At 42.2% G+C, this 25,191-nt stretch overlaps 1 protein-coding gene across 3 annotated transcripts in view; it reads left to right on the forward strand.

The window, feature by feature from the left end:
- The window catches only part of UNC80 (unc-80 homolog, NALCN channel complex subunit), a 121,011-nt gene that overhangs the window by 63,632 nt on the left and 32,188 nt on the right, over positions 1 to 25,191 (forward strand). For all 3 annotated transcript variants that reach the window (XM_065669803.1, XM_065669802.1, XM_065669804.1), the window contains 19 exons: positions 2,521 to 2,718; positions 4,179 to 4,286; positions 5,011 to 5,149; positions 6,691 to 6,872; positions 7,245 to 7,376; positions 7,923 to 8,109; positions 9,110 to 9,241; positions 9,755 to 9,898; positions 11,400 to 11,500; positions 12,896 to 12,982; positions 13,759 to 13,942; positions 14,971 to 15,065; positions 15,961 to 16,050; positions 16,444 to 16,545; positions 18,818 to 18,998; positions 19,832 to 20,100; positions 22,182 to 22,316; positions 23,076 to 23,214; positions 24,842 to 24,938. In XM_065669803.1, coding sequence (XP_065525875.1) covers positions 2,521 to 2,718; positions 4,179 to 4,286; positions 5,011 to 5,149; positions 6,691 to 6,872; positions 7,245 to 7,376; positions 7,923 to 8,109; positions 9,110 to 9,241; positions 9,755 to 9,898; positions 11,400 to 11,500; positions 12,896 to 12,982; positions 13,759 to 13,942; positions 14,971 to 15,065; positions 15,961 to 16,050; positions 16,444 to 16,545; positions 18,818 to 18,998; positions 19,832 to 20,100; positions 22,182 to 22,316; positions 23,076 to 23,214; positions 24,842 to 24,938 — 2,702 coding nt within the window. The remainder of the gene's footprint in view (positions 1 to 2,520; positions 2,719 to 4,178; positions 4,287 to 5,010; positions 5,150 to 6,690; positions 6,873 to 7,244; positions 7,377 to 7,922; positions 8,110 to 9,109; positions 9,242 to 9,754; positions 9,899 to 11,399; positions 11,501 to 12,895; positions 12,983 to 13,758; positions 13,943 to 14,970; positions 15,066 to 15,960; positions 16,051 to 16,443; positions 16,546 to 18,817; positions 18,999 to 19,831; positions 20,101 to 22,181; positions 22,317 to 23,075; positions 23,215 to 24,841; positions 24,939 to 25,191) is intronic.

Genomic DNA, 25,191 nt, shown 5'->3' on the forward strand with positions numbered 1-25,191 from the left:
TCTGTCTTCAGCATGGCTAGTAGGGGTAGTTCAGGAAGAGTAACAGAATGGGCTGCAGTGTGAGCTGGGCTCCCAGCTTCTGGGAAATGGCATTTTAGAAACTGCTTCAGCTGGAGGTTCTGTCATGACCATTATATTTCCTAACTACCAGAAAATTTTTCCTAGGGAGTTTTTCTAACCCCTTTTTGAGCCAATTTATATACTTTTGTCTCCAGTAATTCTGCAACAGTGATCTTAATTATGCACTTTGTGGGGGGAAAAAATACCTACTTTTGAAACATTTTCTTTGGTTCCATTAGATATATTTTATGATGATGTCTAACCCAACAGGGCCTTGTGTAGTTTCTACTGTATCCGATAGATGAGGAGTACAACGGTGCAGATGCAGGGCATAAGACATCCATTTTTATGATCTCTGTGCCTGTGATTTAGACATGCCAAAAGTCCGCTGGTCAAGTCTCTACACAGTTCAGTCCACTGGTATCCAAAGACTACACCTTGACCTCTGTTCTCTCATGACACACTGTGATGGTGCAGTATGGACAGTGTCTTTTGGAGAAGAGTTGGGTTAACTCCCTGTACACAGACTGATTATATCCTGCACATGTGTGTGAGGACAGATGCTTTTTTGGCTTCTTAGTTGCCTTCGAGAAAGATAGCTGCCAATAGTGAGTTGATGCCCCACACTCTCCCCCAGGCACTTCACACAGTCTGCTCTCAGCTGCCTCATTCCTGTGGGGTATGGGCAAGGACAGGCTTAATCCAATACCGTGATGTGAAAAGCAGTTCTTGGTAGTTGTCTTTTTTGCAAGAGGATAGCAGAGGAGGGAACTCAAATGTCATGTCTTGCAAGCTAGCACTTCAATCCGAGGACTACCCTGGTTCTCTGTCAGTACTCTGATGCTATTGGTAATGATTACACTTCCTTTGGAAATTCCACTATACTAAACTGAGTATGTTAGTCATGAGAATATGTACTAGGCGATGAATTGCTGAAGGATAAAGGCATATCCCTAGTCAGCAGCTTAGGGTAACTCATGGTGCCTTTGCTCATTGTGGGAGGATGCATGGCCTTACAAGCATGAGACATAAATTGAAGGGAACTTGAGATGTTTGTCTCACTTTGCACGTGATTAGCCTGCATAGGAGAAAGGAAGGTTTGAAAAATTGCCTGTTCCAGTTAATGCCACACAAGTACCGATACCATATGAGAACTTTCTGGTTTTGTTTGCTGGAAGGAAGATGTGGGTGAGTAGGCACTAACACTACAGGCAAAAAACCCCTGCTTTACTTCATATTCACAAGCAAACCACTCAAAAGGATCACTGGTTCCAGTTGCTTCTATGCAGGCACCAGCATTTCCTTTACTGTCCTTTATGGCAATCCAGTGTGTGATGTCCTTACTCTGTGTCCGAGTACTGAACTACAAGTTATAACAGTGGAGCAGAGGCGGGGTAGAGGCTATACAATGCTGATCAGATTTATACCATTTGCATATTGACAACTTGAGTTATTCCTGATTGCCTGTTCTGGCCTCATGTTATTTTGAGGTCAGACAGAGACGAGAATCCCACATAGACAGCACAGATTTGTTTTAAATTAAGCTCCTGGCTTTTTAGAAGCCTAAATATTTGAGGATTGAGAGTGATGTGGCTCCCTTGCTTTAAAAGAGCCAGCACAGACTGTAAGTGGATGGAAAAGGTGGGATAGCTTCTTTCTGGTAGTTCTGGGTATTTCTTCACTAGGTTTAGGATGAAGGGGATTCATAAAGGCCTACAGTGTGAATGCTTGTGTATTTTCATCACAGTGCTAGAAGTGGCTGGGTTTGTGTACTAATACAAAGAACAGTGCCCAGAGAGCTACTGCACTGAGCTTTGCTCCTCTGGGAAGAAACCCTCTGAGTTACAGCAGAAGGAAGTCACTGCGGTGTAGACTTACCCGAGACTGTTTTTAATTAAGTAGTTTAGGGACTAATAGCAGTGTTGCTGCAGCAGAGCTCAGAATAGCTAAATGCCCAGATATTTACTGTTTCTTAGACAGGTTTTAGAACTCCCTACTGCCATATGGTAGCACCATCAGAAATAAAATGTAAAGCTAGGCTGGATGAGCCTACCCAAGCACAAGGAAGGATGCATATATAGAACAACTGGCACAGCTTATTCCTTCTAGACAGCATACTGAGACATTTGCTTTCATGTTCCTTGAAGGAAACTAACCCCTGAACCTGGTGGTTTTGCAGCTTTCATGATGATTGAGTACTTAACAATTTCCAGTGTAAGCCCTCATCTCAGAGTGGTAATACAAGAGCTTTCCTGCAAACAGTTTTCCTCAGCCTTAATCTTGCTACCAGCCAGACATACACATCTAACAGCAACTCTGTCTCTTTGCTTTGTTAACACTAATGTTTCTTTAGCCATGCCTAGCTAGTTTGCTTGAGTGTTTCCATCACTGGCTGCCTGGTGCAGCTCTCTGTGTATCGCTCTTTTGTGTAGGTAACTATTCTCTTCTTTTCTTTTCAAGGTTATGATCCTATTATGCAACCAACAAAGTTTCATATGTACCCACGTTGACTACTGTCACCCACACTGCTACCTCCATCACAGCCGGTCCTGTGCTCGCCTTGTCCGAGCCATCAAACTCTTGTATGGAGACACAGTGGACTCTCTGCGAGAAAACAGCACATTGAACACTGTGGCAAGAGGCAAAAAGCAAAAGGAAGTGAGTAGATGGAAAAAGCAAAATGTTCGGGGGTTGTCTGGTCAGGTCGTTACTACCTTCAAGAGCTGCATAATGTGCTCAAACTGTTCTTTCACAACAAAACTAATACAGCCTTTCTTAAACACATCTTTGCATTTAGCATTATGGAAGGAATGCAATCTGTATTGATTGGAAAGTCTCTTAGTTGCTGGTAAGGTCATTTAAAAGCTTATAACCTGTTCTTTTATAGCCTCTATGAGCCACTGGAGCTCAGTCTCTTTTTCCATGTTTCTTCTCATCTGTTAATAAGAGTAGCTCTCGAAGTTCTTGTAAAATCTTGCATAATTTCTTTCTTTTCAGTTTGAACTCTCAGAGCTGTTCCAAGGATTGTGTACATTAGTCTTTAATGTTGCAGTCTCTTCAGTAGCACACTTTTAATACCAGTTCAGGAGGATAGTCATACAGGATTGTGCCCTTTTAGCCACTTTAGTGGTGCATTTAACTTCAGTGGGAATAAATCTCTGCTTTCAGTGAAGTGCCCACCCAGGTACCAGCTGAATCATGTCAATAAGTGGTTAATCCTTTCATATACCTGATCACAGCAGATAGACTACAGTTATTCTGAATACTTGTAATGGTGGAGTAATTCAACTACTTTGCTGTAACATTGAAAACAAAAGTGTTCATAAAACTCTTGTGAAGTTTTCAGTTGGGTAAAGAGGTTATCATCCCTGTAAGAGGAAAACGAAGAAGTAGGAAACAAGTTCATAATGTTTCTTCATCAACTAGCAGATTGTTTCCTGTCAAGTTAGAAAATCAAAGGGTATTTGTATGGAACAAAGCACAGAGCGGATGAAACAACAGCTAATGATTCTGCTTTCCTGGAAACTGTAACCGTCCTCTAGCATAGAAAGGTAGTCACCTATTTAGAAAGAGAGGCACTCATTTCCTGCACAGAAGGTAGGCTTAAAATGAGCAGCTGGCAGTGTTCATGAAAGGCAGCGGAACAACACCATGCATTACTGCATGTTGTTTCATCTCCAGCTTTAAATTACAAGGCAAAGTGATACACATTTCATCATTCATTGAACCATCAAAGACTTAGGGAACAGCTAGGAAAAAAGAGGAAAACTATAGACCTCTTACCTCTAACCTTCTTAAAGCACTGTTCTCCTGGAATACATGGGTATACCACCTGGGAAGATTGCACATAGCACATTCACATTCTTTATGTGGTTTACTGGCTTCTGCTTTAAGCTTTTATTGGGAAAAACATTGTTAGAAAGAGAAGAAAATACGATGAGACATTTTCTCACTGATACCAGGCCTTTTGCCAGCACAGGAGAAGACTTTGAGCTAAAGCTCTGCTACTGTATGACTTGTAGTTTATGGAAATCCCTCTTGTCCATGATGTCCCTCTCCACATTTTGGGAAATCTAAATGTGAACTCCACTTCTTTCTTTCTTCTTTTTTCCTTTCAGTGCTCAGACAAGTCATGCTTGAGAACTCCTTCTCTGAAAAAGAGAGTGATTGATATCACCTTGGAAGGGAAGAAGGACTCAGGAATGCTAAAATACATCAGGCACCAGGTAATTACTAGGCCATATGCTAGTTAGGGAGGCTGATACTTAGATGTCAGGTTAAGCTGCAGCAAGAAAGGAAATACATAAGGATCTCCAAACCCATGTGAAGAATTATTCCTGAATATCAATCAGTTCAGCCCTGCATGTTTTCCTCAGCTAAGTCATGCTAATTTAAGCTTCTTAAGGTATCCCCATCAAAGAATCCTTTAAACATGTAGCTCTATTATATTGCATTCTGCATCTCTGGCTTCCCACAGCAACTCATGCATCAAAACTGGGGATAGAAAAATGAAATATTTCAAAATTCCACAAATGTGTTTAAATACAACCTGTCAGTTTACAGCAGCAGTTTTCTTTGTTGTTCCTTGTTCAGTGCTCCTGAAGAAGCAACAGGCTCTTCACAGGCCTGTTCTTAGGAGTCTGTGAGATTTTCATGGATCTGTATCACTGTGCAGCACCTTGGGAAAGTCTGGCTTTTCTTTCGTCCTCTTCATCAGTGTTTTGGTGACATGAGTAACTAGCAAAAGACTCAAGGAACCAGTCTGCAAACACTGCTTTTTCATTGTAGGCTGGAAGAAACTATATTCTGTGGAGCATTATCTGAAATGACTGAAATTAGAAGTTATCAGTGTGTAGTCTGCAGACCAAAATTAGTGTAACATTACTGAATGTTGTTGACTGTGGAGAGTTTGCACAACTCAGCTGTAAGGCATGGCTTGTTTTTTTGCAGGTAATGAGCCTCTCTCCTGCACCTTTGTCACTGCTAATCAAAGCAGCTCCTATCCTCACAGAAGAGATGTATGGAGACATCCAGCCAGCAGCATGGGAGCTTCTGCTCAGTGTGGATGAGCACATGGCTGGAGCAGCAGGTAGGAGAACAAAACCACTTAGTATGGCTGCCCTGGCTGCACAACTCACACTAGATCACAAGACTTTGCAAGACAGCTTTGTAGTGAAGTCTGAGTGCCACCAAAGGTTTCTTTGGTGCTGTTTGGAGTACTAGCTGGCTGCTCCTCCAAAGCAGCCTCTGACACACATCTTCCTCCTTCTCCCCTCTCTTAAGGGAGGATTAAAATCCATTTGAGGGTCTGAACTCTGAACTAGCTTTTTAATTATTTAATTAATTTATTTTAATTATTTAATTAGTTATTTCAGCCCAAGAACAAATTACACTAATCAAGGTCAAAACATGAAAACTCATGATGTTGCTATTCAGGAGCTGGATTAAAAAGCCCCTCTATGTTAATGTACAACAGCACCATCTACTGACCATCTTCCGAGCCAGTATTTCTTTTGAGCCCACACTTTCAAATCCGTCGTACTAAGACTTGATATAGTTACACTGAAAAGACCAAAGAGTAGAAAGTTCTATGGGCTGGTGAAACAGGAAGGTCCCTGCACGTTTGGAGCAGGACTTTGGAGTAGGAACAGAGCCTGTGCAGTGCAAGGCAGGACTTAGGCAGTCAAAGAGCAGCGTTGTTTTTATACGGTGGGGGCTGCCTCCCATCATCACAGCTCTCCTGCCTAGCGCCTTCTGAATAAATGTTGAGGCAAACAGGATCGCAGATGTCCTCTTTCTACTGTGGAGGAACAGCCACCAAACCTAGACAAATTGTCTCCAGTGCTCTGTGGTGAGTTACTGGTCAAAGAAGCCACAGACCCTCACACTGAACTCCTACAGCAACACCCTTCCCTCTGTTTTTGTTTCCTGCTCAGTGCCCGTCAGACACTCATTTAGATTAATTGGCCTCCATCATCTGGAGTTTAACTATACCTGTTTATATTCACAATGCTCAATTGAAACAGCTATGGGTCAGCTCAGCTTCTATTGTGCTGTTTCCCATTGTGATCTGGTCCTTTGTCTTGCAATTCATAGCAACTTGGTTTCTAATTGGAGGCAGATTGCAATCATTGCACGGTGACTATTTAACTTAACAACCTTTCTTTTCTTGACGTGAGACCTCTGCTGGGGCACTGTAGTCTGCTCTGAGGGGAAGGCAGAGCTTCTGTTAAACCAGCCTTTATTCGTCATCACATTAATCACTCAGAAGTGGCATCTTTCAAGCCAAACTCAATTAGTCCTGGTACTTCAAGAGCTGCTTTTTCTTTTAAATCAGTCATGACTGAGATTTTTAGTGGGAAGAGCAAAGCTGTATTTCAGTTTAAAAGCAGGTTTTTCGGAAGTTTTTACAAGCCTCACACGTAGTGCTGTGTGGCTCCAGAAGGTGGAATCACATGTGCTTTTTTTCATGAAGCAGTACAATTTTTTTTAGGCCTGGCAGACTGCTGATCTCATTTCTGGAGTCAAGATTAGGCTTCTTTTGGTGGGGGTTTGTACAGCTGCAGTTTTTCTCTGCCAAATAAACATATTTTTAAGGAAAGCAGATGATGAGATGTTCTGTCCCTGCAGCTGCCATGTTCCTGCTGTGTGCTGTGAAAGTGCCAGAGGCCGTTTCTGACATGCTGATGTCCGAATTTCATCACCCAGAGACAGTGCAAAGGCTGAATGCCATCCTCAAATTTCACACGCTCTGGAGGTTTAGATATCAAGTGTGGCCAAGGATGGAAGAGGGAGCACAGCAGATCTTCAAGGTACGTAGGACACATGAAGCACAGTGTTGCCATATACAACTTGCCTGGTGGGCTGGATGTGTAATACCAAGTGCCATGAAATCGCCTGAAAATCTGTTTAGAGAAAAAAAGTGCTTGTGTAAATCACACTAGTGGGGGAGGTGATGTGTAGCACTCCTGTATAAAATGGGGAGAAGGTAGTGGGGGGACAGGTCAGGAAAAATATCAGAGAATGAAAAAAAGAAATGTGTGTCATGGTGTTACAGTGCAGCGAGATACAGAGTTGGGAAAAGTCTGCAGATGTAATCTTGGGTAATCTGGGTACTTGTGATTAGCAGTACTGACATTACTAATAGTCTGCTGTATTAAAATGTCTTTCATGTTTTTGTTTAGATCCCTCCTCCAAGTATAAACTTCACTCTGCCTTCTCCTGTCCTGGGGATGCCATCTGTGCCAATGTTTGACCCTCCCTGGGTTCCTCAGTGCAGTGGGAGTGTGCAGGATCCTATAAATGAAGATCAGTCGGTAAGCAAACATCACAAGAGTAAGCACTGTTTTTTCTCTGTAGCAGCATGGGGAAAGTTAAGCCAAAATATGTGGACTAAACTCTTGAGTTTTCTTGTCTTCCTCAGCTGGGAAAAATCTAGTACACAGTTTGTGTAGGGCACACAGAATTTTCTACATGGGCATAAGGCTTTTCTGTGTGCTCACTGAGGTACTGCACTGCATGTCATACCCCTGGGAAAGATGGTAACTCACATCTTAGGAGCACACAGCTGTTCTCTCTCCAAGAGAAGATCAGTTCACTGTAACTGCCTGACAGACTGTTCAGTGCATTTTCTGTACCACTGGTTCATGTGGTGTCTCTTGGGAGAAGTCTGCAGCGAGGCTTATTGTAGACATAGCTCCAAGAGTAGTCTCCTGGTGAATCTCTGGTCAGCTAGCACTAGTCTGATTTGTATTTAGAAACCAAATTGCTGAATGTCACTGAGGTCTCTGGCAGAAAATGCCGGATGTGTGCATCTCAACTAACACCTTCAGGCCATGCTGCTTCTCTTTTCTTCCTGACAGAAGTCATTTTCAGCCAGAGCTGTGTCACGTTCCCATCAGCGAGCAGAGCACATCCTGAAGAACCTGCAGCAAGAGGAAGAGAAGAAACGCCTGGGCCGGGAAGCCAGTCTCATCACTGCCATCCCCATCACTCAGGAGGCCTGCTATGAGCCAACCTGCACTCCAAGCTCAGAGCAGGAAGAAGAAGGTGTGCTCCAGGGCCAGGAACTGCATTCCAGGAACCTGAGAGCACCTACTACCAACACAGAGCACTGCTTAGGGGTGTGATGTCCAAGAACATAGATTGTTAGTGTTAAGGAAGTCACAGCCACATCCATTTGTCATTGAGAAAAAATGTCATTAAATATTAGTGCAAGGAAAACATAAAACCTTGGACATACTGAGTACCCCCTGTGTGACCTGAAGTCCCTTACCCCTTATCCCCCCAGCTTCAATGAAACTTGCCAGCATTTAACGTCTCAAAGCTCCCATCATCTTGAAGGATTTAACACAATGAGAAAAGGCAACACTAGGAATTAAATTTGTCTTTCCTGACTTTAACCTTTTAATAATTACAGGGCAGGAGGAATCTCCCTTTGCCAGTATCTGTCTTAAGACACAGCTTAGAATAGGCTGAATTGCCCCTGCAGTTATCTACCTTTATGTTGACTAGTGGGGGAGCCTAGCTGACCAGCTCAACCTCTGTACCAATCTTCCAGACAGCCTAAATTACATGACATGTCATGAAAGGCTTAGTCTTTGGGTGAAGATTTTCATTGCTCCAGGTTAACAGAGCACATAGATGTCATTAAAAGCATTCCAGTGTGTGCCATTAGGTGAGTACAGTGATGTTCAGATCTCAGCATAGATTGGGAAATCTGTTAGCAGAAATCCTAATTCTTAGGAAATACTAAACACCAGCAACTGTGGTGGTTAACAGGGTGTAAATAAGAAGTATAGAGCTGACTTCATTACAGTGTGATGCACCAAAGCACTAAACACTCTTAATGGAACAATACTCTACTAGTTCCCAAAGCATGGGCAACTTGCATGTCCGACTGCTCTTCATAGATGGTAAATTGTGCCTTTTAAGTGTTACCTCACTTGAATCTTCAGTGTTCCAGTTTGGTTGTAAGTGTTTTCCTTCAGAAAGTTCCCTGAAATCTGTCAGTTGGATCTGGATTGACATTTCCTGTTCTCTTTGTCAGTAGAAGAAGTTGCCAACTTGGCCTCCCGCCGTCTCTCTGTGAGTCCCTCCTGCACCTCCAGTACATCTCATAGGAACTATTCTTTCCGGCGTGGCTCTGTTTGGTCAGTGAGGTCAGCAGTCAGTGCCGAAGGTGGGTTGCCTTTATTTTGGAGTGTCCTTTTCTAAGACTCCATTCACTGGAAGCCTTTCCTGTTGACCCATAAAGCTGGTGGTATTTCTTTTTGCTGAATGTATTCTCAAGCTTGAGCCACTTTCTAATAAATTATTGCCCTGCTTTGTTTTATTCACCCCTGCTATCCCGAAGTCTTCTCCTACCACTCATGTTTCATTTAGAGAGTAGTGCCATGGGGAGCACTCTAGCTGAGAAATGGTAATGAGATGTGATTTCATCAAATCCTACAAGAAAAGAAATGTAAATTGAAAAAATGTATATTTATGATGAAAATTCTTGATCAAGAAGTTGGCTTGGGGCTCAGTTTCTTCTTAGAGATAGCAGTAAACCTGCTGTGCTTACTCAGTGATCAGACAGCCCATCATTTTGTTCTGTTTGTATAGCATCTAACATAAATGTTTATCTAACCTATCTGGATAATACCACAGCTTATTCACTAACACTCACCTTCTACTGTTTTTCCTGCTCCAGATGAAGAACACACTGCAGAGCATACTCCAAACCATCATGTGCCACAGCCACCTCAGGCTGTGTTTCCAGCCTGCATCTGTGCTGCAGTGCTCCCCATTGTCCATTTGATGGAAGATGGAGAAGTCCGGGAGGACGGAGTAGCTGGTACTCACCTAGATTAAACTTCAGGGGATTCTTGCTTAAGGGTGGCAAAACCTGCCAGCACTTCGAACACTTACTTTTGCTAGAAGCCATAACTAAAGTGGAAAAGAAGCGTAACACAACCTTGTATTTGCTCAGAGTTCATGTTTCCTAGAAGTATTATGTGCTATATATTGTTAGTATATGTTTGTTAAAAACTTGATGAATAAGCTACTAAATCCTCACAGGCTATTTGAAAGTAGATTCATGACAGAAATGTGACTCTAGGGTTTTCTCTTCTTTTCTTCATTATTTGTGTTTTGGTTTTGAGGGTTTTTTTTTTTTAATCTTTTGGGGCCCTGAAAAAACCTCAGTTCAAGAAAGATATTGAGAAGTTGAAAAGGGCCTGGCGGAGGACACTAGGGTGGTAAGAGGCCTAAATGTTCTGTGAGGAGTGACTGCAGAATCTGGGTTTGTTGGTGTGATGAAAAAGGAAACAAAGAGTTAGAGGAACTCTAACGTAGAGGTTACAACTTGGGAAGTGTTCAGGTTAGAAATTTGGCAGGAACTTCATAACTAGGAGCATACCGCAGTTTCCGTCGATTCTCCAGACTTGGCTAGTCAAAGGCATGGTCGACATAATCTGGTGTAGATGACAGTCCTGCCCTGTCTGGACTTGAACTAGCAGGGCTTAGACTAAAGACCTCTGGAGGTATATTTCCATCAACTTTTCTTGGATCCCATAACAAACAGAAATCCACCTATACACAGCTTGAACATTCTGGTTATGGTCTGTGATGTATTTGTAAAGTAATAATGCAGTTTTTCTGTGTTTGTTTCTCTAAAATGTTTATAGATGGTGGACTGTTGCCCTTCCTTCCTTTCTCATCACTCAGCATGTCAGCTGATTGCACATTTAACTTTGTTACATTTTTGTTCAGTTTTGGGTGGATATAGTCAGCCACCTAAATAATGTACATGTCATTTTGTGATCAGGAGCTGAGTACTGAAGATAAAATAATGAATAAGTCTCTACTGTTTTTAGTCTTCACAGGATTCTAGTTAATTACACTTTGGGGAGTTGTTTATCAACACAATTCCCTGCTGACTGTCTAATACTGTTCACCAATACTAGACAGAATCTCTCAATGCATCACTGTGAAATTGAACTTACTTACATGAACAAAAAAGTACATGAATTCATGTTTTTTAATAGCCAGTTTTGTTCATCTGGAGTTGTGAATCCAAACAGTTATTTCTTTATTATTCCTCTGACTTCAGTGGTGAAGTGCTTCCTGTCATAGCACCAGTAGTTAGGCAAGGTTCAAATATCAGTCCTATCATTACTGCTTGAGATGACTACACTGGTGACCAGGAATCTTAGTGCACCAAAGAGGCTCCTGTGTGTTTCAGTCCAAAACATGACAATTGTGGTAGGAAGTTAGGAATGTTTGTGACCAAGTGTACCAGTTCAAGGCTTTTCCAAGGGAGACAGTGCTCACCTTGTTTTCTTTCTCTTCTGCAGTAAGTGCTGTTGCTCAGCAGGTTCTGTGGAACTGCTTAATCGAAGACCCCTCTACAGTTCTGCGCCATTTCCTTGAGAAGCTCACAATCAGCAACCGACAGGTAAACTCCTCCTCTCCTAGTGGGTGTATGTATTGCTTAGAGCAGGGAACTGCTGTAAGCAGAATCACTTTGTGGGCATCATTAGAGGGGAGCATTTGCTATCATAATGTATATGGAAGTCCATATCAGCAGCTGAGTTCAATCTTTGTCCACTAATGGAAATGGGACACAGCTGATTTACTGCTACTGTGGATCTGACTTGCTGTAAGCCAAGTTTTGAACAGCTGCTTAATAAGGCACAACACTATCTAACATAAGACAATATTGCCTCCACCTGTGCCACTGTGTTGAGCTTTCTCTGAAAGACAGGGGATGGCCTTGTCCCTTCCTGGATTATTGGACTGCTTTTTAGTGCCATGGCTGAGCTTTAAGGAAGAAAGGCATGCCTGTTCTGGCTGGATGAAAGGCAGTGAGACTCTCCATAACACTTTATCAAGTGTACACTTGGTGTAAGATACCAATAATATCACTGTCCTCATCTGCCAAGCCACCACCTAAGAACTGACTACAAAGTGAATATTAAACTTTGAGAAAGGCCAGGAAAGGCTGCTTTTCAGTTCCTTGAGTAATCGTGTCTCAGTGGCCTCACTGTTTCTGAGACTTCTCAGCCATCTCCCCAAAGCTTCTATTTAAGTTCAGTTCTGTTTGTTCAATATCTCTGAGAAGGAAGCTATACACCATCCAGCCTTAGAGGCCTCTAAGCTATCATAGTCTGCTGTTTTACCATCTCTTCAAGGGCCTACTACAAACATGAGTACAGAATACAGAGAACAGGTGCATTTCCTAGGAAGTTTTAGCAGATGTATCATTGGCATGAGTAGCCTTATACATATTCATGCCCATAACACTAGCTCAAATTTGTTGTGGGTAAGAGGATGAGGACTGTATAAGAAATCTATATTACAGTCTGCCTGTCCTTAGCTGAATGTGAGTTTCCTTGCCCTCTACAACGCCTTCCCACCATAAGAAATTAATTAGTCTACATTTAAGGCAGAGTTCATATTCTGACCATACCTCCCACCCAGCAGCCACAGCTATTGAGTTGACCTGAACTCGGCAGATTTCACAGATCATTGAGATAGTCAGTTCTGATAAGCAATGCAGGGATTACCACAGAGAGAAGAGTGCAGAATCAGGATGCTGCAGTCAGTACAATTTGCAATAAGAGGCATTGGTCTCTCTGAGATAGAAGACATTGACCTGGGTGCTGTGCCCTGGGCCTTATTTTGGGAAATATGGGAGCAGACACAAGCATATAGTTCTGCTTCATGTACTGAGAGACATAGCTGAACAAGGGAGTATGGAAAAATGGGAAGAAACAAAGCCAGAGAGGACAAGAGTGTGAATCCATTCTCTATTTTGTGATGGAAAGAAAAAACATTTGTCTTCTTCCAGGATGAGTTGATGTATATGTTAAGGAAGCTTTTGTTGAACATCGGAGACTTTCCTGCCCAGACATCTCATATCCTCTTTAACTACTTGGTGAGTAGCTTCTGGGTCCAAGTGCAACCCAGAATCTCACCTCTGCCTGCGTGTGCCCTAAAAAGTTAATCTTAGATTAACTTTAGATCTGCAAGGAGATAAACACTCTTAACTTTTCCTATATAGCTCATATCTTCCAATCATATCCCTAGCTCAGTCCTTCTAGGGAGAGGAAAAGGAACCTTTATTTTTTGCATTAAACCCTTAAGCATGGATTTCTAAATTGAACTATAGAAAATGAGTTCTAGACCAATAGAAGGATCCCAGTGCCAGAAACCTTTAATTATTTTACTTTATTTTGATTCAGAAAGTGCTTTGCTTATGAATAGTCGTATTGCAGCAAATATAGCAGGTTATTTCAAGATTGTGAAAAATGATGAAACAGACAAGATGTAGGCTAGGCCCTAGGAAGCTATAGATGGCTCTAGGAGTCTTCTGCTGTTTGGAGGTGTCTGTGTGGCAGCACTCCAGAGCAGAAGGCAAAGGGAGTCTCTTATTGCAAAGATTCTCCTTTTTCCTCATCTATAATGGCTTTTAAAGCTGGGCTGGGCTACAGGAATACTTTCAGCCCACAACCTTTATCCCCTCTAGAAAAAGGAAGAACAGTACAGGCAGATTGTTCTGTAGTACATAGAAACTTCCAGGATGTAAGGTTAATGAGTTTATCCCTCTGAGTGAAGAAAGGTAGAAGAAAAATGTTCTTGTTCTGTGTTTAGACAATGGTCTGCCCAGTTAAAGCACTGTGTACAAGCTGATATTCCTCTTACTACCTGCAGGTAGGACTGATCATGTATTTTGTGCGCACTCCATGTGAGTGGGGCATGGATGCCATTTCCGCCACACTTACCTTCCTTTGGGAAGTGGTGGGTTATGTAGAAGGACTCTTCTTCAAGGATCTCAAACAAACAATGAAGAAGGAACAATGTGAAGTGAAGCTGCTGGTGACTGCCTCAATGCCAGGTATAAGAAATGAGTCTTTGAATCTCACTCACTCACTTCCAAGTTCGTGATACACTCTACCGAAAAGAAAATCCATCACAGCTGGATCAAAGACCTGCTACAAGTGGCTGCATATTCAAAGTCAGATTTTCTTAAGCTGAGAACTCAGTCAGTAAATTCCACCTCTAATTCACTGAGATTCAGGAAGCCACTTTAAGAGCTCTAAAAGAAGCAAACAGAAAGTGAATTAGAACAGTCTTTTCAATCCAGAGCTTCGTGACAGTTGAACTGTGAAAGGCTGCCAGGATGATCATTGCAAGACTATACGATTCAGACTCAGCTTAATTTGATGCAACCATAGAATGGTTTGTGTTGGAAGGGACCTTAAAGCTCATTTAGTTCCAACCCCCTATCATGGGCAGGGACACCTTCCACTAGAGCAGGTTGCTCCAAGCCCTGTCTGACCTGACCTTGAGCACTGCCAGGGATAGGGCAGCCACAGCTGCTCTGGGCACCCTGTGCCAGTGCCTCACCACCCTCATAGTGAAGTATTTCTTCCTAATATCTAATCTAAATCTACCCTCTTTCAGTTTAAAGCTGTCCCCCTTTGTCCTATCACTACATGTTCTTGTAAAAAGTCCCTCTCCAGCTTTCTTGTAGGCCCCCTTTAGGTACTGGAAGGCTCCAAAAGGTCTCCCCAGAGCCTTCTCTTCTCTCATTTAAGTCTTGAGAGAGCCCAAGAACAGCATGCTGTGAGCTTAGGCTGTCACAAGTCAGGCAAGAGATATCTTGCTGAAAAACAGATCTGGCCTTTAAGTTTTGCTCCTTACTCAGAGTGACAGTTGCTCCTAACGCCAGCTCATTTTGTAGGAACAGATCAATTTTTCATTAACTGTGAAGTGTGAGACTATGCTAACACTACAAATGGATTCCAGACAGGACTGGCATTGTTTGTCTGCCCAGGAATGAGTTTTAACTATCATTTTTCCTCCATGGGCAGTCTTTTCAGATTGAGGCCAGAGAGACTATAGCTGTTTTTCTTCCTTTAGGCACAAAAACCCTTGTCGTGCATGGGCAGAACGAGTGCGACATCCCAACTCAGTTACCAGTCCATGAGGACACACAGTTTGAGGCTCTTCTGAAGGTAGGAGTGAGTTTTTGAACCTGACAAACTGCTTAATAGTACATTTACCTGTCATACCTGTATACCAGCAGTACATTTTGCCTGATTGTCCTGTTTCAATGTTGGGGAGGGAAGTTTTGCTCACAGTCGTTTGCCTCCCTGTGAGGTTAGCTTGGTTGGCAACAAACAGGATCCTGTATTAAAGGACAGTAGAAATGCCCTGACCTCACAGACAGCCAAAACCCCACAAATGCAACTACATTTGAAGACAATGCAGCCTGTTGGGTATTTGCTGTATACTGTCCTTTGGATAAATACATACATCATTTAAATGCTTGGCTTTATCAACACTAAAGACAACAGAATGATCAAGATCAGAGTGGAAGTGGTGGTTCAGCAGCCATGATGATCTAGGAGATGTGACATCAGTTTGCCCTTCTGCCAAAGATGGCCTTAACTGAGCCACACAGGGAGCAGATTTGTAAATGCCTTCAGTTCATGCAACTATGGTAAATTTGAATGGGAATCACGTCTCAGTGCTTTGAAGGACAGGAACTTTAGTGTTTCTGTACATCACCTATCACTAAAACTTGATAAATACATAATATGGAAATGGAAGCTGCAATACTCATGTGGCTTATGTAGCCAGGCAAACATGTGCAATGTGAAAACATGAAAATAAGTTAGATCAGTCTTCAGGACTGTGATATCAGCATGCCTTGATTATCAAAACCATGCTCATGTACTTTATGATTACAAAAAGATACCAAGAATTAATGCTAGAAGAGTGTACCAGCCTGAGGCATGCTGGTTTGTGCCTTTATGCATATTAGCTGGATATTCTTCTTTTGGGTATTGTGGTCTTTGTACAAGACAACTCATAAGTAACAGGATGGTTTTCTTTCTTCCTTTTCAGGAGTGTCTGGAGTTTTTTAACATACCTGAAACTCAGTCTTCTCATTACTTTTTAATGGATAAGCGATGGAATCTTATTCATTACAACAAGGTAAGGCAATGGTCAGGTCCAGATGACTTTGTTCTTCCCATTTTGAACCTTCTTTAAAGGTCAGGGTTATCTAAAAGAGAACAAGCAGCCCATAAATAGAATTCTGTCCTGTTGGCACAACATCTCCGGTGGTTAGCTGGGTATGGTGAAAGACTGGAGTTTGACAGAAGAGGGAAGAAGCAGAAGTGGAGTCCCTTGCTCTGAAGTCAGTATCATCTAGCTGTCTTAGAGTAAATTTCCTTTCTGTTTATGTTCTTCCATGATGCCTGACACTGTCTAAAAGCCTATACCCAAAAGCTTCAAGAAGGGCTAAAGGGTCTTTTATTCAGTTCTGTTGAGTGATGCTGTTGTGACTGCATTTGTTTAAAACATGCTTGTATCCTTTCCTGGCAGACCTATGTCCGTGACATTTATCCTTTCCGGAGGTCAGTTTCTCCCCAGCTCAACCTGGTGCAGATGCATCCAGAAAAGGGTCAAGAGCTCATTCAGAAGCAGGTATTTTACTGTCATCAAACACCTCTGCTAAAAAACAAACCCTGTAGATAAACCTTTCTTTTTCTTTAGAGTCCTCTCATACTGCATGCAGATAGAGAGCTTTGCTGGAGAAGTAGCAATTGGCATGAGATCTGCTCTGGTGCCACTGGACATGTGTATAGTATTTTGAGTCAAAGAATGCAATGTGAATTCCCTCCCACTTTCTCCAGCCAGCTTATTTTAGATGGATCATTTTGTGTTCTCCTACACTTAGCCAGAAAAGCTTCAGTTGCCTTAGCTTCAGAAGTTGCTTATTCCTTTCTTTTTAATGAGGCCTCTGTCTGTGGAGCAGGAATTCTCTCTTCTACCTTCCTCTATGTCCTCTCACTGTAGAGAATGTTACCTGCCTCTCTTCCTTGTCCTGCTCTCAGACGCTAGTCTTTTACCATAGCTGCTTCCAGAGGCACAGTAATAGCAATTGTTTTATCAGTGGAATATCCACCCTCAGAAGAGCACCATCCTCCCTATCTTCCAGCCTCATGACCTGATAATCTGTCTGATCCTAATGTTCTACAGCTCCCAGGAGCTCTCCCTTAGTAATTAAACCCTAAGGGGAAGGACAGTGCCATTAATGTGCTGCAAACCCCTACAAGTATCAATTCTTTTGACAGAAAGACAATGGTATTAAGCTCACTTTACCTTTAGAAGCTCCATATTCTGTTTTCCATAAAAGCAAAGTTGTCTCAGTAGCACAGCTCCAGCTGTGTCTGCAAAGGATGATATCAAGCAGGAAATAAAATAAAAAAAAAGAGAAGGGATGTGGTTAAACAGAATGAGTTTGGTATTAACAGTTGTATTATTCCAGCTAAAACTCAGCAACTGTAGTTATGTCCCTAACATGTGAGTACAGGGGCAGGAAATTAACATCAGGAATGACTTAAAAAAGCACCTATAAAGCTTCTTAAAAGGACTAGCAGCTAAAATAACAGAGAATATAGTTAATGTCATCCCATGTGTGTACAGTACAGAAGAGGGAAACATTTCATGTACTGCATCTGTTAGTAGAAACTCTATAAAAGTCTGAAATTACTTGGGATCGTTTTGGTTGCTTCTCTAACAGAACTCATCCTCACTCTGGTTCTAGGAGGTGTGTCCCAAATATCAAATAAATGAGTTTGATATGCCCTATGTGACCCAAAACTGTTAAAATGGCCTGTCCAGTTTTTTCAGGGCATTACTTTCATTCCACATTTTTCTATTTGTAGTACTTAAAGGCTGAAATATTTCTAAGGTAAAAAATCAAGCATCTACCAGCCTCTCTGTAGTCATGCAAGAAGTTGCTGGACAACATCCAGCTTGATCAAAGAAAATAGCTCTGTAGAGTCTATCCAGAGAGCAGCAATCCATGGAAAGCTTCTTTCTTTACTGTTGATTGATTAAGCACCCAGAGCAAGGTCATAGAGACCGCAGGACACAGAAAGCTGAGCTTTGTCTCATGTTAAGCCACACACTTCAAGTTTTGGCTTCATCCCAGTAGCTAAGAATTGTCTTAAAACTGCTCCCAAAGAAAGTTGCTTCTGCTACTGAGCATCACTCTGCCTTATGGTTACTTCGAGCATCAAAATGAAATAGCTACCCTGACTAGTCCTACCAGAAGTTCAAAGGAGGCTGGTAGAATGGAACTCGGTTTCCCAGTTGATGTAAACCGGAAGCAATAATCTGAAGCCAGCAAGACTTTGCTCATTTGCAGTAACTCAGAATCTGGTCTGCTTTTGTTTTATTGACTACTCTTCTTTTGCAATTATATATACACCTTCTATGGCCAGAGGTGAGCAACCTCAACCCAGAGGGTAAATAACAGTTCCAAACTCATGCTGAGCATAGTCCAAAACATTGCAGAGAGCAGCTACAACTGCATGGCTTTCAGTTGGGAGTTGATTTGCCTCTGACCATCTTGGGGCTCACACTGGCAAAGCTTACATTAATCTACAAAAATATGCATGGCACAATTGCAAAATGTTTGACAGGCACTCAGGGTCAAATAGAAATAGAAAGTGTTGTTAAAACCTTTTACAAGCATGATCCATCTTTGTGGAGCTAGGCTGAAGAACAGTGGTCACACAAATTCTAGTGAAACGGTGTAGCACTGCCCTATGAATATCAACAGGGTCCTCTGGGCCATGAGTGAAGCATCTTTCCCATTAGGGAAAGCCATCAAGCTAACCTAGAAAAGCGCGTATACGTTGTAAAGAACTTTTTGTTTGGACTGGCTGTGAATTTGTCTCTTTCTCAGGTTTTCACCCGCAAGCTAGAAGAGGTGGGGCGGGTGTTGTTCCTCATATCACTGACACAGAAAATCCCTACTGCCCACAAGCAGTCCCATGTATCTATGCTCCAGGAGGACCTCCTCCGCTTGCCTTCATTTCCCCGAAGTGCCATTGATGCTGAGTTCTCACTCTTCAGTGATCCCCAAGGTATGGCCTTTGATAGCTTTCTCTGGTGGTTGGGTGGAGCCCAACAGGTTTCTGTGGGGCGCTTCATTTGCCTTAGTAGCACACAGACCTGTAGCATTACTGAAAGGTGATAAATGATACATAGCTGTTGGTTTGTTAGCACAACAGCAGAAAGTGTTTTTTTGCTGTCAGGGGTCTCCAGACAAAGCTGCTTTTTTTGGACCCACAGGAGAATAAGTTATAATTATGGATTAAAATTATGCATGAGACTACAGCGGCAATATTTTGCCCAGTAACATAACTGCAACTAAAAAAAAGATTGTTTAGAGTCCTTTGCCATCTACTTTGAGGAAGCAATGGACTTCCGGTGAAGACTGGGTCAGTTCTGCAGCAGGGATATAGAAACAGCCCCCTCATTTAGAAACTTGCTCTGAAAGTCAAGTAGAGTTTCCAGTCTAACTTGGGGATTAAACAGGCCACTGTTGCAGGATGGTAAGCATCCGCAAGTTCTGTAACAGGCCCTAAAGGCGCTTGCTTTTAGAAGCCTTATTGTAACTGCATCAATGTCCTGTAATGTGTGGGACATCTGAAGGAGAATTTTCAACCAGTGGGGATGAGATTTAATGAGCTGTGTGATATCATTCTTCATCTTCATGTGTGTTGCTTTCAGTCAAAGTTTGCTCAAGCCCTGTGGGCACTTCCAAAACTACAGCATGTGTGAAGTAATTCTACAAAGGCAGAATGATGGTCAGTGTTGTGGGATGGCTCTCTGGAGAAGCCTTTGGTCTCTGGGAATGTTGTGAAGCTGGCTGTGGTGGACAGAGCTGATTGCTGTTGCCTCTTCTCTTTGGCAGCTGGGAAAGAACTCTTTGGTCTGGACACTCTTCAGAAAAGCTTGTGGATTAAGCTGCTGGAGGAGATGTTCCTTGGCATGCCCAGCGAGTTCCCCTGGGGGGATGAGATCATGCTGTTCCTGAATGTCTTCAATGGTGCCCTGATCCTGCACCCCGAGGACAGTGCCTTGTTGAGGCAGTATGCTGCCACAGTCATCAACACAGCTGTGCACTTTAACCACCTCTTCTCCCTCAGCGGGTACCAGTGGGTTCTCCCCAGCATGTTGCAGGTGAGCCACTTCCATGAGCATTATAAGGGAAGACTTCCGAGTGAGCACTTTGTTATAGAACTGTCTCCCTCAGTGTTTTTAACTCTGGGGATGGCTGAAACTTGGGGAATACTTGAAATATATGGATTTGCTGCTAGCTGAAACTAAATGACATTCACTTATTTAGGTATGATAATTGTATTCCCATGTATGTTCATTTTAACACAGTTAACAGAGCAGAGTAATTAGGATCAGTGATGAATATTATCCAAACAGACTCTTTAGTAACTGGAAACTCTGATACCATGTCTTACATGGTTAGATAAGTATGGATTGAATCCAGGTCTGCAGTGCATGGGCTTATTCATTAGAAACAAGGCATTTTGAAATAACTTAATAGCTTAATTTAAAGTACTTTGAAGACAATTTGAAGACAGTAACCATTCAGCATAGTAAGGAACTCTCCCTTCATTCTCACTTTTCACATTGAGAGAAATTAGTTTTGCAATTCTTTTCTATCCCTACTCCCTTACCAATTATTGTCAACTACTGAATCAATAAAATACCACTCGTAGGAGGCAAAAAAAGCAATTTCAAAAGAAAAACCAAGTGATCTGCTGGCTTCTCTGTGGTCGTCACAAACAAATTCTTGTACCACTTCTGGGCTTGAACCAGCCATTAACAGCTGAATTCCTGAAGCATTCATGCACATACTCCCCACAGGGCTCTTTTTGTTGCAGGTTTTTCCATATGCAGTTAATAATTTCCCTTTCCTCAAGTAAATGGCATATTGCAAGTGGAACAGACCATGGTGATTGACTATCCTCATAAGCAGCATGCTGGAGGCTTCTGGTTGTATTAAAGATATACTGATCTCTTCAGCCTGCTAGGCTACTGAGAAGGGAATACATTTCTGTAGAGGTCTCACACTCTAATAGTATCTTAGAAACCTTCAAGAACCCTCTGCTGTAATGTGAATTTTGCACTAACATAAAAACTCAGCATTTCCTGTTGCCAGCAAATAGCAAGAAAATCCTACCTGCTGCCACCCCAAGCCTCCCACAGACTTGTACCAGCAGAGAAGTGCAGACAGGCAATTGCCACGGACAGAAGGAAGAAGCACAGTGAAGTTGTTCCTAACAATTTATACTGTTTACATAACTGAGAAATAAATCCCACGTCTTTAGCAACACATTGGCTGCCTGGTTCAGTGGCCAGCCCTGAAGGAAATGCCACTCTAAAAACCTTACAGTATCTGAAGAGTAGGTGGAACTGTCAGTGTGTTGGAGGACAGGCTGGGAGTTCAAATTATCTTGACAAATTGGAGATGCTGTCTGAAAAAAGGGGGAAAAAAACCCAGATTATGTTAATCGGGTTGGACACACACAAGTCCTTATGAATAATCAGCCACATAAATATGGAAGGGAAGTAGCTGATTCAGTAGCACTTCTGCAGGACAAAATACTGGAGTTGTTATAGGTCTGAAGCTAAACATGAATCAACAGTATCTTTCTGTTGAAGGACAAAAAAGAATATATCTCAAATGCCATTCTGGGGTGACTATACAGATCTGGAGCTTATGAAAGAAATATGGAATGATTCTGCTGCTCCAGTGAGCAGCACTCGTGACTTGAAGCACTGGCTTTGTCCAGCTGTGGGCACGGCACAAAAATGATCAGATAACTGAAGATACTGCAGATCGGAATGGGGCTTTAGAAAACATCATGTGAAAAAGGACTGAAAGAGCTGGGATTTCATTGACTGAAAAAGGATGGAGATTGAGGAGCAAAGCACTAACTGGCTTCGAACAAGTGAAGTGCTTCTGGGAAGGAGAGGGAAGGAATCTACCTCTGGTATATAGGACAAAACATAATGCAGTAAAGCTGTGACAGAGAAGGCTCAAGCATGACAAGCAAAGCTCTCTTCTAAGGATACTTTGTGTCTGAAATGCATTGCCAGGGAGGGCAGTCAAGTCTCCATCTTTAAAAACATGTTAGGCAAACACACCAGGAATGACAAGGCTGTAGCTGATTTGGTCTGGGGTAGGAGATGAAGAGCCCTCCCACTGGAGTAGCACTTCCATGTCCTTTTCATTTGCTCAGGTATATGCTGACTATGAAAGCAACCCCCAGTTACGCCAAGCGATCGAGTTTGCGTGCCGCCAGTTCTATGTTCTGCACCGCAAGCCCTTTATTCTGCAACTGTTTGCAAGTGTGGCCCCTCTTCTGGAGTTCCCTGTGAGTAAAAACTATTCCCTAGTCTGAGGCTGGGGAAGCCTGTGTGTGTGCAGCCAGCCCCCCATCAGAGATCACAAAAAGAAAACAGCTCTTACTGAACATGTGCTTGCTGCACTTGATGCTGCAGAGAACCATGTCCTGAGCTTATTTCTGCATGTTTCTGTTCATCAGTTGATTTGATCAGGATGCTGAGATAACAGGCTGCTGGTATCCAGGCTAGTAAATGTGGTCTCACTTTAAATTTCTCTGTATATATAGGTTATAAAAGGACAATAATGTTTTGTAACTCTTTAAAATGCAAATCCTTTCTTAGAATACATACTAATACTAAAGCTGAACGCTTTAGTTTAGTTTTAGTACACGTGAACGATAAGGCTGAATTGAAGCCATGTTTTGAAATACTTGCTAATTACTTTTTAACATTTTAGTGAGTTAATAACCAAGTTAATGGAACTTCAGTTTTAAGTGGGACTGCCAAATCTAACTGCACATGCACTATGAGCACACACATGTTTCTCCTTCACAGGGCTGCGAAGATCTGCTCTTTCTGGGGAGTAGCTGTGTGCAGTTTTCAGATGATGCTTCCACTGTAGCATCAATCTGTTGAGTCAGGCAAGGCTTCTTGTCTGATAGCTCTAAGCTCTTGAACTCCGTATAGGCCCTTTGTCAAAAACAGGTTGCTCACGCATGCAGATAAAGATTCCTGGGGTGCAAGCAGGCTCTCAGAAAATCAACCACGAATGTTTGTTGTTGAAACAGGATGCTACAAACAATGGAACCGGCAAAGGAGTGTCAGCTCAGTGCCTGTTTGACCTGCTGCAATCTTTAGAGGGAGATACTCCAGACATTTTGGACATCTTGGAGCTGGTGAAAGCAGAGAAGCCTCTCAGGTCATTAGGTAACAGCAAACCACCCTTTATTCAGTAACTCTGGTTTGATTTTTATTGATTCAGTATGCATTTGATGCAGCATGATTTGTTTGGGGCCTTCTTCTTCTCCCAGACTGCAGTCATATCTGGGTTTTATGCCTTGTGAAGCTTTTAAGGTTAGCTTTTTCCCCACCATCTTTTGAATATTTTTGGCAGGAGGGGAAGTAATAGTTTATTTTATTCCAAAGCTACTTTTTCTGAGCCTGCTAGTCTGAGACTGGCATTATAAACTTTATCATGTGTGGGTGAAGAATGAAGATGCCTAATAACTGTATCATGCTGAGAAGATCAGTGTCATTCTTTCCTCTGCTCCATGTGGGCAGGAAAGAAAAGCATCCTCTCCCGTGGGCAGACTGTGACTAGTAAATGATGGATGCCATTCAGACATTCAACACTGCTGAGTTCTAGGGGGAGGTGCTGATTTATCACAAAGCAGAGTATATATGGCTGTATGATGTATCCAGCACACTGTGTCTCTTGATAGTTACACATGCAATGCAGTGTTAAAGAATTTGACTGCTTTGTGGTTTGCAGGGAAGTAATTTTTGCTGGGTTTATAAGAATCTCCAACTTCTTTTCCAAATTTGCACTTCCTTTGGATGATGATGAACTGTGAAACCTTAGAGATAAAAGTTTGTTACATACTGGAATTCTGTGATGCTGCACAATTATATCACAAGTTGTAACATAAAATGGTACAAAACCCGAAGATATTTCTTCCTCTTTGTGGGTTGTAGTGAACATTTATATAAAATCTTTGGGTTTCCTGTAGAGGGTTATCGAAAGGCATTAGAAGATTCCCAAGTGTGTGTTGATGATGAGACTGTATATGAGTATGTTTTGTGCCTGGTATTTTCCATATGAAAAGCAGAATTACCTGACACACCTGACTTCTGACTTCCATTGTTCAAAGTGATTTACATGCTTTGGGACCTAAAGTTTGACTTGGGCTCCTGCATACCAAAGTCACTTCTGAAAATGGGGACTATGGTTGTATTACAGATATTCTCTGGATACTTCAGTTTCTTGGTGCCTGGCACTAATTACCCCCAAAAGCAGTATTTGTAGAATGGGACTTAAATGCTTTTGAAAACTTTTTCTTCAATCACTAGCAAACCAGACTCACTTTTGTGCTGGCATCCATGTGGCTTACAAGATAGAAAGGGCTTGATTTTTCAGAAGTAAAACCATCTCCTGCCTTCAGTGGTGTGTCAGCATGATTTTTAGTGCAGTGGAAATATCTAGGAAAAAGCAGAAGGAACATAAAAATTGGCCTTAAGTCATATGTCCTTGTCATACATGAGCTTAAAATTCTGCTTTGGATGGATGGTATTTGAAATGGGACTCCTTAAGCTCAGCAATGATTTGACCTTCTGAAAAGTGTTTCTCACCTACTGAATTCTTGGATGGCAGGGTGCAAGTGGGAGTGCAACATATGGTTCCTTTATATAGACAGATTTTTGTCAAAAATTCCTGTTCGGAATTGTTAACATGAGAAGCAAGCAATTGTAGAAGGGAAGAGGAAGGAGTGTGCTAGCTCCTTTCATATTCAATATGTTCGTGCGATAGTCTTCTCATATTGCTTTACTCCTGCAGACTTCTGCTATGGGAATGAAGATTTGACCTTTTCAATCAGTGAAGCCATCAAGCTCTGTGTGACAGTGGTGGCCTATGCTCCTGAATCATTCAGAAGGTGCTAATCTGTTTTCTTGGTTTGTGCAGACTCAGGAAAGCTGCATATGGCATGCGAAAGCAAGGTTGACAAATGGAGGCAGAGGATATAGAAATGCATTCTAAGCATGGGGCTCTTCTGTGAGGCTAAGCCTCTGCTGTTGATACCTTTCTTAGGGCTCTGGCTCCAAATCCTGCCAGCCACTGGCTGCAGCATTAAGGTGGATGGCAGTTGGAACAGCAACATGTAAGCTATATTTCCAAGTGGGGATCAT

The sequence above is a fragment of the Lathamus discolor genome, chromosome 3 (assembly GCF_037157495.1).
Source record: "Lathamus discolor isolate bLatDis1 chromosome 3, bLatDis1.hap1, whole genome shotgun sequence".
In the NCBI taxonomy this organism is placed as follows: Eukaryota; Metazoa; Chordata; class Aves; order Psittaciformes; family Psittacidae; genus Lathamus; species Lathamus discolor.